Below are 16,972 nucleotides of genomic sequence, written 5' to 3' on the forward strand. Positions count from 1 at the left end.
AGATCGTGTAAAAAATGCTCGTACTTTACTTTAAAGGCAAATTATATTTATAGTACTTTACTTCAAATAAAACATCACAAAAGATAGTGTTAAAAAGTACTTCACTTTGAAAGTACACAGAGAGAAAATGGGGTCCATTTTCGACCGTTTTTAGTTTCTGGCGCGTGGAGCTCCATGTCTTCGAGAGCTCCGCCGGCCACCATTCTCCCACTGAAATTTTTAGAAAATCACTTATAACTCATAAATAAAATATCGGTTCGGGCTCAGATTTTGGCATCTGGTACGGACCCCTAGCGTTACCTTTGGGCTGAGAATAAACGTTCGGTAATGCGTAGTTTATTTTTGCACTAACAAAAAATCCTGTAATTTTTTTTTTTTTTTGGGGGGGGGGGGGGGGGGGGGGCATTGTACAGTGTATTTATAGTACTTTATTTTAAGTACATTGAACCCGGTGTACTTACTCCTTTACTTAAAGTATATAACCTCTCATTTACTCTGTACTTCACTTCACGCACGTTTTAGATGTATTTTACGCAACACTGACTATTTGATCCGAATCCCTATATTCGCCCAACCAAACTGAAAATGATAGTGGCACTCGTCATGACGTAAGAACGTGCAAAGTCGTGATCGTAGTTCTTGGAATGCATATTCAACTAGTGTAGTATTTACCGCGCTCTCATTTCTGATCCCTCGATTTTTGCGTGATGATGTCGCAGTTGTGTTACGCTGTTGGCGGCCGCGATCTTAGCGGTGGCACAGTAGCGAAGGTGAATACGGTAGACACCTGTCCTGCTCTAGGTCGCTCTATACAGCTCCGCACTTCATGGGAAATTCGATAGTTACGAGTTGGGACGCCGCGACGACGGCGACACCTGCGCTCTAGACACGCGTTCTAGGCACATATAGATGATGACATCGCAAACTTCACTTTATAGCGTCTAACCATATTTTGGGCCACGAAATTCGAGCCCCGTGCGTATATACTTCGTTTCGCTTAAGTGCAGACGCAGTCCACGCTACGAGCTGACGGGACCATAAGATGGCGTCAAAAAAGCACCATGATGGTGTTTGTCATGTTTCTGTACGTGTTCTATCATCGCTGAACGAATCATTAACGGAAAAGACAGAGTGACTTGCACTTTCGACGCTGCTAGATTGGTCTTTTTACCTCGTATAGCGACTAAGCTGAAACGAAGTATAGATCACATTGATTTGCTCTCCGAGTTCTCTGCGAGAAACTTTGACGCACAAACATTTTAAGCTCATTGAAAAAAAAAAAACAGGACAGGGCGCGTTTACTTTTTTGTTTAGCCCGCCGATAGCCAAACACTATATACACTCTACAGATCGCAGTGACCCGAAATGTGTTTCGATTCACAAGCGTAGGAAACTGTACAGCACGAAGACGCGGACTAGGGGCGTGAGCGAGCGAATCGTCGTGCTTCGGGTTTGTGCGCAGATGGCGTTATTGGAGCCTGTCTTCGTGGGCTTCGTCGGTCGCCGGTTGCGTTTCGTAAGTCGCAGATATTTCTTCTACTGGAAACGTAAATGAACAGTACTTACACTGCGCCGCACCGTTAGCGCGAACACCAAATATTTGGAGATTTTGTTTTTCACATCTTTTTTCGGAAAGGTATTAACTAGCTTCAAGATTTATCGCCGTTTGCCATCTAATTTTAAGAGAAGAACACACACACACACAAATTTCAACGATTTATCGTTTGCGATAACACTATTAAATATTGAGGACATCTCTTGCTAAATGTGGATACGTGCCCAATATACACACCTCACAAAAAAAAAGACCAAGAAGCATTTGCTAAGGAAAGAAGAGGAAGAAAATGCTTCCGGCGCGAGCAGAGCCTAATTGGAACCGTTGGTCGGTACGACACCAACCTTCAAGAGCCCTCCCCATGTCTAAACTGTAAATACATTGTATAAATTTCTTTTGTAAACCGGAGTAATCTAAATGATCGAATATTTTGGTGCCGAAACCCGGGACTTTATCGACAATAAGAGATCAGCGAACATCGAACATGGAGCGGCTCCGGACGAAAAGGTTGGTGACGCGAGCCGAAATTGAACGTCTAAGTGAGGAGATCCAAGCGGCGGTGTCAATTGAGGACTACAGGCCTCATCACGAAGAACGCTTCGCAGAAATAACGGACGAGCTGGATGCCCTGGCAAGTGAACTCAAAGAGCAAGAAGCGCTTATCGAGGTCCACGTAAAGAACGAGAACCTCGCCGAAGAATACAGGGCCGTCAGGGAGACACAAAGTGTCATCACCCGAATGCGAACACGTATTCGACGCCTAGAGGCAAGGACATCGTCATCTATTGAAAGCACGGTCGCCGAGACCACAGAACGATCGACCACTCAAACCCAGAACCCAGCTGGACAGCTTAAACTTCCAAAGCTCGAACTCCAACGGTTTGACGGAGAGAAGTTGAATTGGCTTCCCTTCTGGGCGCAGTTCCGACAGGCGATCCACGACAACATCGAGCTCTCCGGCGTGGAGAAGTTTCTATACCTGCGGACGGTGCTGACGGGCAAGGCGGCGGCGCCGGTAAGCGGCATTCAAGCAACGGAGAACAGCTACGCTTATGCCGTGGAGCTTCTGAAGGAGAGATTCGGCAAGAAAGTCGTCCTTGTTCAAGAACACCTCACGCAGCGGCTGAACCTGCCAAAAGTGAAGGCGCTGAGTGACGTCGGAGCCTTCTGTCGGCTACACGATCACGTTCATCGCAACATCCCTTGGTTGAGGACCTTAGGCATCGACTCTGATAGCTACGGGGGTTGCTGTGCGCTGCGTTGTTCTGCGTCCTGCCTGCTGACTGGGCCGTGGACTTTTACAAGAGTCAGAGCACTAGTAATGAGACACCGGGAAGCTCAAATCTTGAGGCTGTCCTGCGGTCAATGCGTGTAGAGCTGGATATCAGAGAGAATGTATACGACGGCGGTACACGGAACCAACCGCAACCTCTGAAAATACACAGCGACAAAGATCGATCAAGCGACAACCTCCGAGGATAGGGGCCTGCTGCTTCCCTCGCAGTTGGTGCCAAGCCCTCAAGCGACGGGTGCCCTCTTTGTTCCTCCGAATTACATGAAGCGCCGCAATGTAACTCTGCGATTCCGATCGAAGAAAAGAGAAGACGGCTAAGGATCGAAGGAAGGTGTTACAGAAGTGCTAAGCAAGGACACACCCCCAAAAAAATGTCGAAATCGGTTCCTTCACTGTGCAAAATGTGGTCGGCGCCATACTTCACTTTGTGGTACGCCACCTCCGTCTCGGCAAGGAGCCACTGGCGCTACCAAGCTCCACTCCGTGGCGCCTTTGAATGCCATCAACAAGAACGCCGTAATGTAACAAACGGCTCAAGTATAGCTAGACGGACAAGACTGGAAGCGTCTTGCTCGCTGTCTGTTTGATGGAGGCAGCCACCGTTAATTCGTCACTGAGCGGCTCTCACGAGAGCTGAGGTTAGAAGTGATCGGCGAGGAGGAAGTGACCATCTATTCGTTTGGCAGAACAGCCGGTGGAACTACGAGGAAACGTCGGCTAGTGCGACTGTGGTTGCGAAGCCAATACAGCCCTTGAAATAGAAAACATCTGTTCTGACCAGTTGGTCCTTCCCAACAACGTGGTTGATCTTGCTGGCGTGGGAGAGCTTGAATTAGCCGATGTAACCCTTTCAGCCTTCCTTAATTCCACGCGGAGCATTGAAATCCTAGTGAGGGCAGATCACTATTGGAATGTGGCGAGCGGGGAAGTCCGCAAGATACAAGGATCCTTGGTCGAGCTGAAGACGGACTTTGGCTTAACACTGCAGGGCCCAGTTCCCCAGGTTTCTTCTGTGCTGTCCTGCACTACTGTGGCCGTCCTGAACACCGGCGTCGCAATACCGACCTTGAGCCTCTCAAACGAACTTCGAGCCTTCTGGGAGTTGGAAAGCCTCGGAATATCCGTGAACGACTCTCCGCGCGGAAAAAAGGAAGAACAAGTGAGAGAAGATTTCAATTCCTCCTTAACTTTGGTCATGGGCTGTTCTGAGGCAAACCTCCCGTGAAAGCCCCTAAATCGACCCCTAGAGAACAACAAAGCCGTTGAACTACAGCATCTGGAAAAGTTGGTTCGGCGTTTAAGAAGCGACACCAAAAGACTGATGCAGTACGACTCAGCGATCCGTAGCTACCTGAAAGAAAGTTTTGCTGAAAGAGTGCCAGAAGGCGAGGTCTACACCGCTTGGAAACGAATTTACTACATGCCTCATCGTGCTGTTTTTAGACTTGACAGTTCTACGGCTAAGGTCCGCATCGTGTTTGACGCGTCGGTAAAGGCATCGGGCTGTCTGTCCCTCAACGATGCCTTGTCTACGGGACCAAGCCTCATTCCGGACATGTTACAGCTGATCATCAACTTCCGACGTCATGCGATTGCCTTCACCCCAGATATTGAGAAGGCCTTCTTACAGATTCTTATCAAGCAGGAGGATCGTGATGCCCTTCGCTTTTTGTGGTACGCACGTTTCCCTACAGAAGACCCCACAAGTTCGGAGACTGAAGCATGGCGCATGACGCGCGTCCCTTTTGGTGCAACGAGCAGCCCTTTCATGCTGGCAGCGACTATCAAACACCACCTTGCCAACGTCTCAGAAGACTTTTCTGAGATTGCAAAAGTACTGGATGATTGCCTTTACGTGAACGACTTGATTGCTGGCACTGAAACGCTGGAAGAAGCAACATACTTTTGCAGGGAAGCCCAGCAAAAATTGAGCTCAGCAGGAATGAAGCTGAGGAAGTGGAGTTCCAACAGCGAGTCATTGCGACAACAATTTGACAAAGATGGGGTTGGAAACCTCTCCTGTGATACTTCCACACCGAGGTCAGGTGTGACGCGGGTTTTGGGACTTGAGTGGAATAGAGAGAGGGACGAGCTGAAGTACTCTTCAGAAAACACGTTGGAGCTTCTGACAATCAACCATGACACAAAACGCTTATTACTGCAAGCATCAGCGAGAATTTTCCACCCCCTCGGCCTCCTCAGCATAGTGACGATAACAGCCAAGATGTTATTTCAAGGACTTTGGGCATTTGGGCTAGAATGGGACACTCCGCTACCTCCAGGCGTAAATCTGAGATGGAGTAACTGGATAAGGGCTCTGCATCATCTCGAGGACATTTAGATTCCCCGTCACTATGCTGCATACAGCGGTCGAACTGTGCTGCATGTCTTCACGAACGCTAGCCCCCAGGCCTATGGGACAGTCGCGTATTTGCGTAGTGACAGTGATAACCAGACGACAGTGAGCCTCGTTATGGCCAAGACGCGCGTTGCGCCAGTAAAGACCTTGACTCTAGCGAGACTGGAACTGATGGGAGCGTTACTAGGAGCTCGACTATGTGCCTACTTAAGGAAGTTCTTAAGTCAGATCTCTCAGAAGTGACGCTTTGGACATACTCTATGATTGCTCTACACTGGGTAAAGGGCCTGGCTACTCAGTGGAAACCATTCGTGGCAAACCGAGTTATGGAGATTCAACAGAGGACAAAACCCAGCAACTGGAGACACTGTTCTGGAGCTGAGAACCCGGCGGAATTACTAACCCGGGGTGTCCCTCCGGATTGTCTACAGAAGTGTTACCTATGGTGGAAAGGACCAAAGTGGCTGGCAGAGTCACAACACATGTTGGCCTACTATGCCCACTGGTACCCAAGATACTGCAGCCAAGGAAGAAAGAAGGACCTCAGAACTAACGGTGAGCCATACTGCTACGAGCTCCTGTATGCCTGTGGTAAATATCGGAAAGTTTGGGGAGCTGAATTGCCTACAACGAGTCACTGCTCGGGTGCTACGTTTTGTCAATAATTGTAGACACACCAAAGAGAATATCCAGGCAGGGTCCACTCAATACTGAAGACATAGGGGAGGCCCGTCTTAGGTTGCTCTGTCAAGTTCAAAGGGAAGCCTTTAAGGGTGAACTAAACCAACTAGAACGAGGCGAACAGTGCAGTGGCTCGTCAGATCTGCGCACTCTGAATGTATTTATAGCTGGCAGAGGGTTGCTACGACCGAGAGGACCCCCTACAACATTCAGACCTCGGTTATGAGACGGTACATCCTGTCAATTTGGTTTCGATGCACCACTTTGTGAAACTGCTGATCTTTAGCAGACATCGACGGCTGCTACATGCAGGGTGCATGGACACTCTAACTCAGCTGCGCGAGACGTTTTGGATTTACGAGCCCGACAAGTGGTTAAAAAGGCCTTGAGCCGTGGTCTTTTCTGCAGAAGGATGATCAGCAAGAGTGCGACCGAACCAGTCGCGCTGCTGCCACGAGAACGAGTGTTGGAGGCGGGCCCTTTTGCGGTCACGGTACTCGACTTCGCCGCACCTGTCCTCAATAAAGACGAAGGCAAGATAAAAAGAAATCATACATTCTGCCACTGACCTGCACAGTCACTAGAGCAATACATCTAGAGGTGGTGAGCGACTCGTCTACAGGTAGTTTCATTTTGGCATTTCGTGGCTTTCTGGCCCGGCGCGGACCCTGCCGCACGATCTACTCTGTCAATACCCTAACTTTCCACCGAGCGTCGGCTGAATTCAGAAAAATATAAAAAAAAAAAAAAGAACACGAGCCACTCAATTACCTGTCTAGTCAAGGCATCAACTGGAAATTCATCGCTCTACGAGCGGCTTGGTGGGGCGGGTTTTGGGAGCGATAGGTTCGATCAGTTAAGACCCTTCTGAAAAAGGTTCTGGGGGTGCAGTTACGTAACCTTTGAAGAGCTGAGCACCATATTGACGGAGATAGAGGCTGTGATCAATTCTCGACCTTTGACCTCCATCTCCTCGCACCCGGACGAACCAGAACCATTGACACCCGCACATTTCTTTGTCGTTAAATGACTGACTTCCTTGCCAACTCGAGGAGGACAGCCTGCGTTGTCATCAGCCAAAGATTTAACTCGCCGTTGGAAGTACCGTGAGACGCTATCGACCACACTATGGAAGCGCTGCCGCCAAGAATACCTCTACACATTAAGGTCATTTCATCACAGCTGACCGGCAGCCTCGAGTACTTTACGGGTGAATGACTTAGTGCTACTGCACGACGACTTCCATCCGCGACAAACCTGGAAAACTGGCCGCGTTGTGCAAGTGTTCCCGGGACGAGACGGCCACGTCCGATCCTGCTTGGTCCGTTTGTCAGGAGGAACAACCATTAGACGTTCCATTCAACTGTTACATCAACTGGAAGCTCATAACGAATGAGCAATGCTCATTCGGTGGGGAAGATATTAAATATTGAGGACATTTCTTGCTAAATGTGGATACGTGCCCAACTATACTCTGCTTCACCTTGTGTTGTACCGCACGAAAGGATACAAGCGCGAGCTCCTTACTGTAGGGCACATCTCGGCGGCACAAGCTCTCGTGCACCAAGGGCAGCTGCCAACGATATGAGTTCGCGCTTCTAGCCTTCACTGCGGTACAACAGAAGGTGAAACGGAGTATAGGGAGTATTCACTGGACGCCATATTTGTGGGTGCTGTTTAGAGCGCATGCTCAGAACGAGCTCACATCAATAGGCTGCTAAGACCAGCACTCTTGATGGTGCGGAATGCACGTTGCGAAAGAACAGTGGAAGCTCGCCATCAACACGCGCTCAGCATTCGCGCACACAGCTATGGCCTCCAGTGCATACTCCCTATACACACCTCACAAGGAAGAGAACAATGAGCATGTGCTAAGAAGAGAAGAGGAAGAAAAGTCTACCGGCGCGAGCAGAGCCCAGTTGGAACCGTTGGTCGGCACGACACCAGCCTTCAAGAGCCCTAGCTGCCATGTCTAAACTGTAAATACGTTGTTTAAATCTCTGTTGTAAACCGGAGTAATCTAAATTTTCGAATAAACACTATCGACGCGCAGTACAGATAAATAGATAAATAGATACAGGGAAGAAATGCGCCTAAAAGTGTCTGCAGACTGTTTTTTGTGCGATGTATTGGCAGTGAGACTGCGGATATATAGAAAACGTACGAAAGCGCGCCTTTCTTCTTGCGTACATCTACGAATAAAACGGCCGTCAACAAAGGCTCGTTCGAGTAATTGCGACTTGAGAAAGCGGCGGTAAAAGCAATGGTCACGCTTTTTTCCATCTTATGGGAAGTAGGACTTTAGATATGTGAGAATTCTGCGGCGTCACTCGCAGAGGGAAGTTAGTGTAGCGGGTGTTAGGATGCACGCACCGACTCAAACGTTTTTGTTTTTTCGCGACGCCAAAATGTTTGTGTTACAACCGTGGAACGGCAAGTCGCACTGTAACAGTACGCGTGAAGTTCTAACGCGGGATGTGTTTTATAATCGGCCGAATTCTATCGGAAGACCGTCATAATAAAGAACCGGCGCGAAAGACTGTGACGTCACGTGGTACCGTCACGGCGTGTGATGTCACCCGAGCATGACATGTGACCAGCCCATTCACAACGTGTTCTCTGCTACCATGTCTCTGTCAGCACGATGAAGCTAGCGTAATAATTTTTTTTCTCGATGCTTTTCACCGCCTGATGCACTCCGACTACTATCTATTCTCCTATTTATCGGTAAAGTAAAAATATAAAAGTACTGAAATGCATTATATTTTTTGGAAAAAAAAGACAAAAAAAGTGTATATGTATATATAGAGAGAAAGCGCGTGTAGAAGCTCTAATAAAACATGAACAATTAAAAACTAGGCAAAACAACAACGACACCTTTATAATTTGTCATACGATTGTCAATATTTCTCCCGACAAAATGAAGAACCAAGCATATAAAAAAAAAAGGCAGATATACGACACGGATATTTACAGAATAAGGTTTCACCCGGGGAGCATAAGCCAACAGGGAAAACCCAAGTCCGCGTGAAATGCAAACACAGAGCAACCAAAATAACGGATGCCTTTTGCACCCGTAATCGCGTAGTACGCGAAGCAGTTACACAGGAAGGGGTCCTTGCCCCCATCGTTATTTATTTGTACATTCGCCTTTCTCTCACGGCGACTCATTTAGCAATGGGAAAAACCTGGACACCCACCCCAGCGCGAACTTTGTCTCCGACCGGCGACCGATGCTGTCAGTTTACCGGAGGATGCGGAAATATCTGACGCGTTCACCGGTAAACGAGGATGCGGGGTACGTATACCGCCAAACAGGACCGATAAGCGTCCGCAGACCGGGTCAAAGTGTGTATGTATCTGTGTGTATGTGTTTGGGAAGGGGGGGGGGGGGGGGAGGGGCTTTCCGCTGACAACGTGGCATGCAAGAATCGGACTCTGAGAGCAAACAGGAAAACCGGGGGACTCGAATAAAAATATAAATCGCAACGGGTTGTACGATTTCTATCTAGAAGATATTGGGTTCGTTGCTTGTTTCAGTCTTTCGTCCATCACGATGCGCGTTCGCCTGGCGCTGCTGGTGTTTGCGCTTCTCGAAGCGTCCGCTGCCAAGAAGTTCACCAGGTGCGAACTGGCTTCTGCGCTGGTGAGGGACGGCGTTCCCAAACCGCAGATTCCTGACTGTAAGTCCGATAGTTTAGAACGTGCCGACAACTGTTGGTGCGGGACGGCCGTTTGTAGTGAAAGGCGCCTTTTTCTCAAACACTTACTAAAGTAACTTTAGCGTTTACATAGCCGTTACTTGTAGGCGCAGACATTACGTCGATCGTACGTCACTTCTGCTTTACCGCTTGTTCTGCTATGGCGTTCCAGTGACCCCGAAATTGGCCAGACAATAGGGAGTTTTTGTACACAGTGCTTCCTCCTCCGTTCTTCACAACGATGACGCCGACTGCGGATGCGTGGCGCTAGCCTTTTCTGTAGGGTTCCGGATCCTGCAGCATGTTGCGAAGAATGTTGCGGGATGTCGGAAACGCTCTAAGAGAACTCTATAGTGGTGGCCTTTTGTAATGGCTAGTAGACACGACAGGACAAGCTATAAAATAGGTGTGACATTATAAGCGCGACAGGCAGCTTATAGCAGCAATGGTGCGACGAGCTTTAAACGCCAAACTTATTATAGTCTGTTTTTGCTGCTTGCCGGGAGATCCGCCTGTTATGTCAAAATACGATTATAGCGAACCGCTTCTGGACTGGAAGTGTACTTCCGTTAAAATGTGTTTTACGTTGTCTGGTTTCCACTTGGCCTGGAGGCAGTTTGAGGTCGGCCCTTGCAGCGATAAGGCGAAGCATTGATGGCGTGAACTATATGTCCTAAATTGTCTTATAAACACAGATGGCAAAAAAAAAAAAATGCGTATGCTTTGAGGATTTTGCAAACAGCGTGCGTTACGTATTCTAGAATGACAAAAGTAAAAAAAAAAACTTTGTGTGTTTTTTTCTTGACGGATTGGCTAATTTTATTTATAATCCTCTTTTTAAAATTCAAAACCTTTTCTCGTCTCTTTCTCTCTCTCTCTCAGGCACGTAGCCAGAAGGGAGGCCCATGCCCCCCCCCCCCCCCCCCCCCCGAAATCTTCCATTTTGCTGGGGCCTCCTCTCTCCCCTCCCACTCATATAGCATTTTGTCATGGACGGGCCCCCCCCCTGAAACAAAATCCTGGCTACGTGCCTCCTCTCTCTCTCTCTCTCTATATATATATATATATATATGTGTATGTATATTACTTTTTTTTTTACGTCATACGACAGGGATCTGCCTGGCTCAAGCTGAAAGTAGCTTGAACTCGAGGGCCACAAACAGGAACAAAAATGGAAGCACCGACTTCGGCATTTTTCAGGTAAGTTGCGCTAATTTTTCAAGTTAGCCTATTACTCATACCAGGAGGATTCCGGTCGTGCCTAGAAAGCTGCAGCAGGGGAGTACCCCACCCAGGTGGTAGCACAAACTGAGATACTAAGCGCACAACGCAAACATAACACACAATGCAGATTTGTCAACTATATTTGAGTGAAAAATAGCACCATGTCCGTTTTGAGAGAAAAATAGTACCAACTCCGTTTTGAGTAAAAAATAGCACCAACTCTGTTTTGAGTGAAAAATAGCACCAACTCTGTTTTGAGTGAAAAATAAAAGCAACTGATATTTAAATGATACAGCACGAACTCTGTTTTCAGTGAAAAATACTCTGCGACATGTACCACTGTCGCGTTCACCGTGCCCGAGCTCGAGCGTCAGGGTTTTCGCCGAACTCTGGCGCAGTACTCGTGTGCAGTCGTACGGTGGCAATTACCCCTGAAATCGTGTCCGTCGGCAAACAAATGGTGGCACAGAACTCTGGACAGCTACCGCCATCTATGAGCGATGATGGCAACCAGACAACCGGATTGCCGGTTGTCTGCTTGCCGCCGTCGCTCATAGATAGCAGCAATCTTTCCAGACTTTCCACTCTGGCTTGCCGACTTGCGGCCGGCCATTACTTCATTCCCACCATAGTACAGGTTCGCTGGTCTTTCTTCTTCACCTGAGTGGAAAGGTTGAAAGTTTTATCGTGTTTTTTTTCTTGCGTTTTAGAAGTGAAGACCGCGCCTGCACAGCTCTGTACACAGGTACCCATATAAAGCTTTGGCTTCATCGCCAGAAAAAAGTTGTCCCTGAGGATAGCCAGTGTATAGCAGCCAACGTATACCATGCTTAGAAGGAGCTCAATGTCTTAGCGAGAGTCGTCTGCCACCCTAAAACCGTGGTCGCTTTGCTAATATATCACAGAAAAGACAGCCATCGTTTGAGGCGTGCTTCTTTCTTGTATGGCGGTCCCGTCATATTGGTCGAACAAGGCCTGTCTGCAAACATGTCCTAAGCATGTGTAAAGCAAACATGCTTAGAACATGAATCTTGAGGCGTGTCTGCAGATAGTTCTGCTTTCTTATCCGCGCAGCAAACGCCGTGTCTTGAGTGTGACGTTTGAACAGCGATACCACGGTTTAAAGGGACACTGACAGGGTATTTAGGCTCGCCAACGTTTTCATTTGTACATGGCATATGAGAGTCCAACTTCCCAAAAAACAATTCGCGACTCGAAATTTGTTTTCTTTCCGCCCGAAAAACTGCCGATCGAGAACTGGCCGGTTCGAGTCGTGCTCACTCTCTTCTCCGTGGTCACGTGCCGTTTTCCATGGTTTAGACACAATCACCAAATATAATCGAAGTCGTGGGTCATCGAAGGCCGCCACACAATATTAAAAATAGGAAAAATAAGATACCGATTTTTTGTGACTTCTTAAAAACTGCAAATACGTTGATTGGAAAAAAATAAAAAAAGTTGCACAGCCACGTAACTCCTGCGAACTCTCTCCTCTATATTTCTTCTTCCTTACCAGTCCAGTTTCGATGTCGGTTTTGAGCAGTTGCCTCTTTTTTTTTTACTTTATTAAAAATATGTGTGACGCTGTAGAAAAATATTGATTGGGCAGTCTTCTGACACCATAATAAATCGCCTGGCAAAAGATTAAAACATTAGGGGGGCTGTCAGTGTCCTTTTAATGCTTCCTAAAGGGGGGGGGGGGGGTTCCTTTTTAAGCTCACTTTTAAAATGCGTTTGCTTACGACTGAGTCCCACTAGAGCGACAAACAGAAATGAACGACAGCGGCAAGCCTCAAACCAGTCTTTCGCGATTTGGCGAGCGTCATGCACACGAGAATATCTGTGGCAGGTTTGCAATCACTCGTTTCTAACTTCACGAGCACCCAACGACAAAACGCCTGTCAGAGGTACAATCCCGAGCATGATGCGTGTGTTTGAGGCTTGTCGCTGTCGTTTGTTTCCGTGTATCACTCTAGTGGGACTCGGGCTTTACTAACATCGTAACACTCGGGCTCATTTACGCAAGCTTCGTATTAAAGAGTGGACACTTTAGGAAAACGAATGGCGTTGCGCAGATAAACAACGGCTATTGGTGCAGTCCTGGAAGACACAACCTGTGCAAGGTATCCTGCTCGGGTGAGTAAATCGCAGTCCAAAAACCATTTGTCGAAGCGTTGTATATTTGACAGAGTATAATGGTTTTCTCTTTGTTTCTTACGTCTCGTTCTTACAGCCTTGCAGTCGGACAACATAGGGCCGTCCATCAAATGTGCCAGGCAGATCTACAGGAGTTCTGGCTTCAATGCATGGTACGACATGCCAATCTACAAAATGCTCCGCCCCCCCCCCCCCCCCCCCCCCAACTTCCCAAAAAAAGCAAACAAACATTTTTTTTTGTTACCATAAATATAAACTACGCATCGCCGAACGCTCAATCTCTACCCAATGTAACGCTTGAGGTCTAATACAGATGCCAAAGGTTCAACACTAACTGTTGCCTTATTCAAAAAGTTATAAGTGGTTTTCCGAAACTTTCAGTGGGGGAAAATGGAGGTCTATGGAGCTCTTGAATACATGGAGCTCATGAGGCCAGAAACCGAAAACGGGCGAAAATGGGCCCCATTTTCTCATTGAAAATTTTCCGAAAATATTTGTAACCTTTGTATAAGATATTCGTTCGTGCTGAAACTTTCGCCTATGATTTGGACCCCTAGTGCTACATTTGGGCGGAGAATGAGGGTCCGGCGATGCATATCTAACTTTTGCGGAAAAGAAAACTGTATTTTTAATTTTATTTTTTTTTTTGGGGGGGGGGGGGGGGGTGGGGAAGGGGGGGTACGTACGCCTTGCACATGGTCTATTAGAGAAAATGAAACTTTGTTTTGCGACACGCCATAATATACTACGCATCGCAGCAAGCTGCAACTACATGTGAATGGCGCGTTTTCAGGAGTGATAGAATGCGAAAGTTTGAGAAGAGGACGGTTACCAGGTTGAGATGGTAAAACCAAAAAAAGGAAATTTATAATTGAGCCGTCCATCTAAGCCTAATATTCGTGAAATCAATGCATTGGGTTGTGGGCGCCTGTATAATTTATTTCAGCAAAACAACTTGTCAGCAAGAAATAAAACAAGATTGTCTTTCTTATTGATAAGATTGTTTCATTGAAGTAAATGCTATAGTCGCCAAAAAAGTTATTTCTTAGTCTCACGAGTCACGAGTATTATGTTGGACGTTTGCTCATAAAAAAAATAGTTTTTCGCCTTTATTTGTTTGGTCCCAGTCGTGTTTTGAAACTTTCGCATTCTATCACCTTGGCAAGCGTCACATTCTCAAGGAGTTTAAGCTTTATGAGATGAGTAGTGCACTTATGGAAGCCGAAAACCAAGGTTTCCTTTTCTCTATCGGACCCTGTACTTCCCTTCTCGGAGCGGCTCTGTTTACCAACACGGCCGGAAGGCCGCGCATGCGCGGAAGCTATGTGGGCAAAAGCGGCCCAGCTCTCCGTGTTTTCGCCATTGCGTTGTGTGGCGTGCGCTCGTTGGTGACGCTGTAGGGACGCTTCTAGCTTTATTTGTGCGTCGTATTTCCTGACAACGTATGTCGCATGCTATGCCCGACTATTTGAGGTCGCTACTGGAGCCTGAACGGCAGTGGTATCGAAACAAACTGTGCGTGGACGGCGTTGCCTTCGAGGATCCGTACGCCGCAGACAAGGCCTGCTGGACTTCCGACGTGGAGTTGCTGCCACCGAAATCGATGGCTCGCGCCGTCGTTTTTTTTGTTTGTTTTCGCCAAGCCAGTTCACGGCGGACACGGTGCAGACGTGCAAGTCTCTCGAGGCCTATCCGATTACTTCGAGTTGGTTTCCGCCCATGCCGGCGGGATCAGCAGACTGTGGGTCTGCGGAAGTGTATTTATTAATTGATTATATACACACAGCGTCTTCAAGTCAAGGTGTGATATTTTTCCTACCCCCATGACCACAAGGCATGAGAAGCAGTAACACTTCGTCCGTTCTACAGTCTTGGCGGTAACCCGTTACAAGTAACGGCGTTACCAGGAACGCGTTACCTTTTTTCATTAGCGTAGTAACCTACTCGTTACTTTTTCGACACAGAAACGAGTAACGTATTTACGTTACTATTTCAAGTAACGTAGTTATGTTACTCGTTACTACTTCCCAAGCCTTCAAGAAATTACACAAAATTTTTCCGTGTTTTTAGGCGTCAAGCCATGTAAATTTCTGAGTTTTCTGCGTTTTTCTGTGTGTTTTTCTTGTGAGTAATTACGTGAAACCGTAAAAAGATATAAAGTAATTATTTTCAGTTTCTGCATCAACATAATGTTTCTTGATATATAAGCTTATGCATAATTGTATCGTCAAAACAGTAAAACGTGTTAAATCATAATTTAAAAAGTAACGCAGAAGTAATGTGCGGTACTTTTTATCGGTAGCGGTAACGCGTTCTTTTTATTTTAAGGTTACATAGCTCGGTAACGCGTACCTTTTATTTGCAAGTAACGAGTAAAGTATTTCGTTACTTTTTTTCGGTAACGCTTACAACACTGCCATTTTGTCGCCGATCCCCTTCTGCTTAGTAGCATGCACGGGCGTAGCGAACCGCCGACCAGCGCTTGGCCGGTGCTTTGTGCGCGAACACCGTAGGAACAAAATCCGGGTGGTCTCGATCAGACGACGGTTTCCTTACACATAAGCGGGTCTCGGGACGGAGATTGAAATGGAGGGCGCACTTGCCTTCAAGAAAGTGCTTGCCGCACAAACGGTCATTCGCGCGAGGCGACCATTCTTTTCGATCCACGAATATTATCCACCTTCTGTGCCTTTCAGAGTCTGCCGGGAACTTGTGGAAACTTACTCCGCTACTTTTTTTGTACCTTTCGGTCCAAATAACGGCGACGCAGCTTCGCGGCATGCTGCGCTATGACGCCCATACAAAACGCGCGCCCTTGCCCACACCACCCGTCTCCGGCGCGATCGCAGCGTCGCCGCAGCTCCGTGACGTCAAGCCCGCGTGTCGGTCTATACGTTGCTTTGAACGTCGCTCATCATTCACAACAATGGAGAGGAAAGGGGCTTCTGCTTTGAGCGACCTTTTACGAGACACAGCCTACCTCCTTTCTATCGTCTATAGTTAGAAAGGCAAGGAACCAACTCAGTAAAGGAAAACAAATGAATAGTGTCCCGGGCGTATTGTGATGGAGTTCAAAGGGCGTATGTTACGAAAACGTCGTGACGGTTCGTCGAGCATACATATTGTTTATTTTTTCGTACTCATACGGTTGGTTCATCGGTCACGCAGGTACGGATGGAAAAACAAGTGCCGAGGAAAGAACTTGAGCTCGTACGTCAAGGGATGTAGGTACTGATGTCTTCAGGGTCATTGCGTGTCACAGTTGACCCAAGGCAATCAAGATGATGCGAGCCGCGTCTACCTCTACCTTTACCCACCGTTCTAGTCAGGCCAAGTTGGTGATCAAGTCAACGCTCATTTAGCTAAATCCAGCGGCGTAAAGGCCGGCGGCCTTTACGCCGCTGAATGGCGAGTATTTTTTGCAACGTTAATAAAGCTTATGAATGAGTCAGCTCTTCTTTGTTTTATTTGATCACTTAAATTCCCGGACCCGTAAGTACCTATTGGATAAGCTAGAGGGACTTCCTATCGGAAGATTTTTTCCAGTGTCATCGGTACAAATTGGTTGTTATAAAATTCAAGCTTGAGTTCAAGTGTGCCTTTACTCTGCGAAGAAATGAGAGTCCATGTTCAAAGAGTGACAAACAGTTGCTCATCCTTTTGCACAAATAAACTCTCGTTATTAAATTATGGGCATTTGAATATGGAGACTGTCGGTAGCTAGGAGGATCGAGAAAAAAAAGTAATCGTGTTGTGCGTATGTTTATACAACGAAGTTAGTCAGCCCGTTGGTGTCTCCGCCGTATACGGTAAGAAATTTAGCCAGTGCGGTACCACTGCCACCCTGGGGTCTTTAACGTGCATCACGCAGTAGCGATACACGATCGCACGCCGGTACAATGCACATCCAGATCGAAACGGGCAGTGCTGGGGATTGAAAGGATCGGATCAGGAAGGAAGTCCGCGCTTTGTGGTAGCGACTGAGTCACTGGAGGCATTGA

At 47.4% G+C, this 16,972-nt stretch overlaps 2 protein-coding genes across 2 annotated transcripts; both read left to right on the forward strand.

Annotated features, from left to right (window-relative positions):
- Window positions 1-2,039: 2,039 nt before the first annotated feature.
- Window positions 2,040-2,930, forward strand: LOC121836477. The gene has a single exon (XM_042291384.1). The coding sequence runs from the start codon at window positions 2,040-2,042 to the stop codon at window positions 2,928-2,930; it is 891 nt and encodes a 296-aa protein (XP_042147318.1).
- A 6,471-nt stretch (window positions 2,931-9,401) lies between these two features.
- On the forward strand, window positions 9,402-16,319 carry LOC121836734 (lysozyme c-1-like). The gene is made up of 5 exons (XM_042291853.1): window positions 9,402-9,572; window positions 10,702-10,790; window positions 12,890-12,950; window positions 13,048-13,123; window positions 16,140-16,319. The coding sequence occupies exons 1-5, from the start codon at window positions 9,446-9,448 to the stop codon at window positions 16,204-16,206; spliced, it is 420 nt and encodes a 139-aa protein (XP_042147787.1). The 5' UTR covers window positions 9,402-9,445; the 3' UTR covers window positions 16,207-16,319.
- The last annotated feature ends 653 nt before the right edge of the window (window positions 16,320-16,972 follow it).

Source organism: Ixodes scapularis, unplaced genomic scaffold, assembly GCF_016920785.2.
Source record: "Ixodes scapularis isolate PalLabHiFi unplaced genomic scaffold, ASM1692078v2 PGA_scaffold2__306_contigs__length_199485367, whole genome shotgun sequence".
Classification (NCBI taxonomy): Eukaryota; Metazoa; Arthropoda; class Arachnida; order Ixodida; family Ixodidae; genus Ixodes; species Ixodes scapularis.

Coding starts and splice junctions, on each gene's coding strand:
- LOC121836477 (XM_042291384.1), top strand. CDS start 2,040: ATGGAGCGGCTCCGGACGAAAAGGTTGGTGACGCGAGCCGAAATTGAA.
- LOC121836734 (XM_042291853.1), top strand. CDS start 9,446: ATGCGCGTTCGCCTGGCGCTGCTGGTGTTTGCGCTTCTCGAAGCGTCC. Junction 9,573..10,701: donor CAAACCGCAGATTCCTGACT/GTAAGTCCGATA, acceptor GTCATACGACAG/GGATCTGCCTGGCTCAAGCT. Junction 10,791..12,889: donor CCGACTTCGGCATTTTTCAG/GTAAGTTGCGCT, acceptor GGCGTTGCGCAG/ATAAACAACGGCTATTGGTG.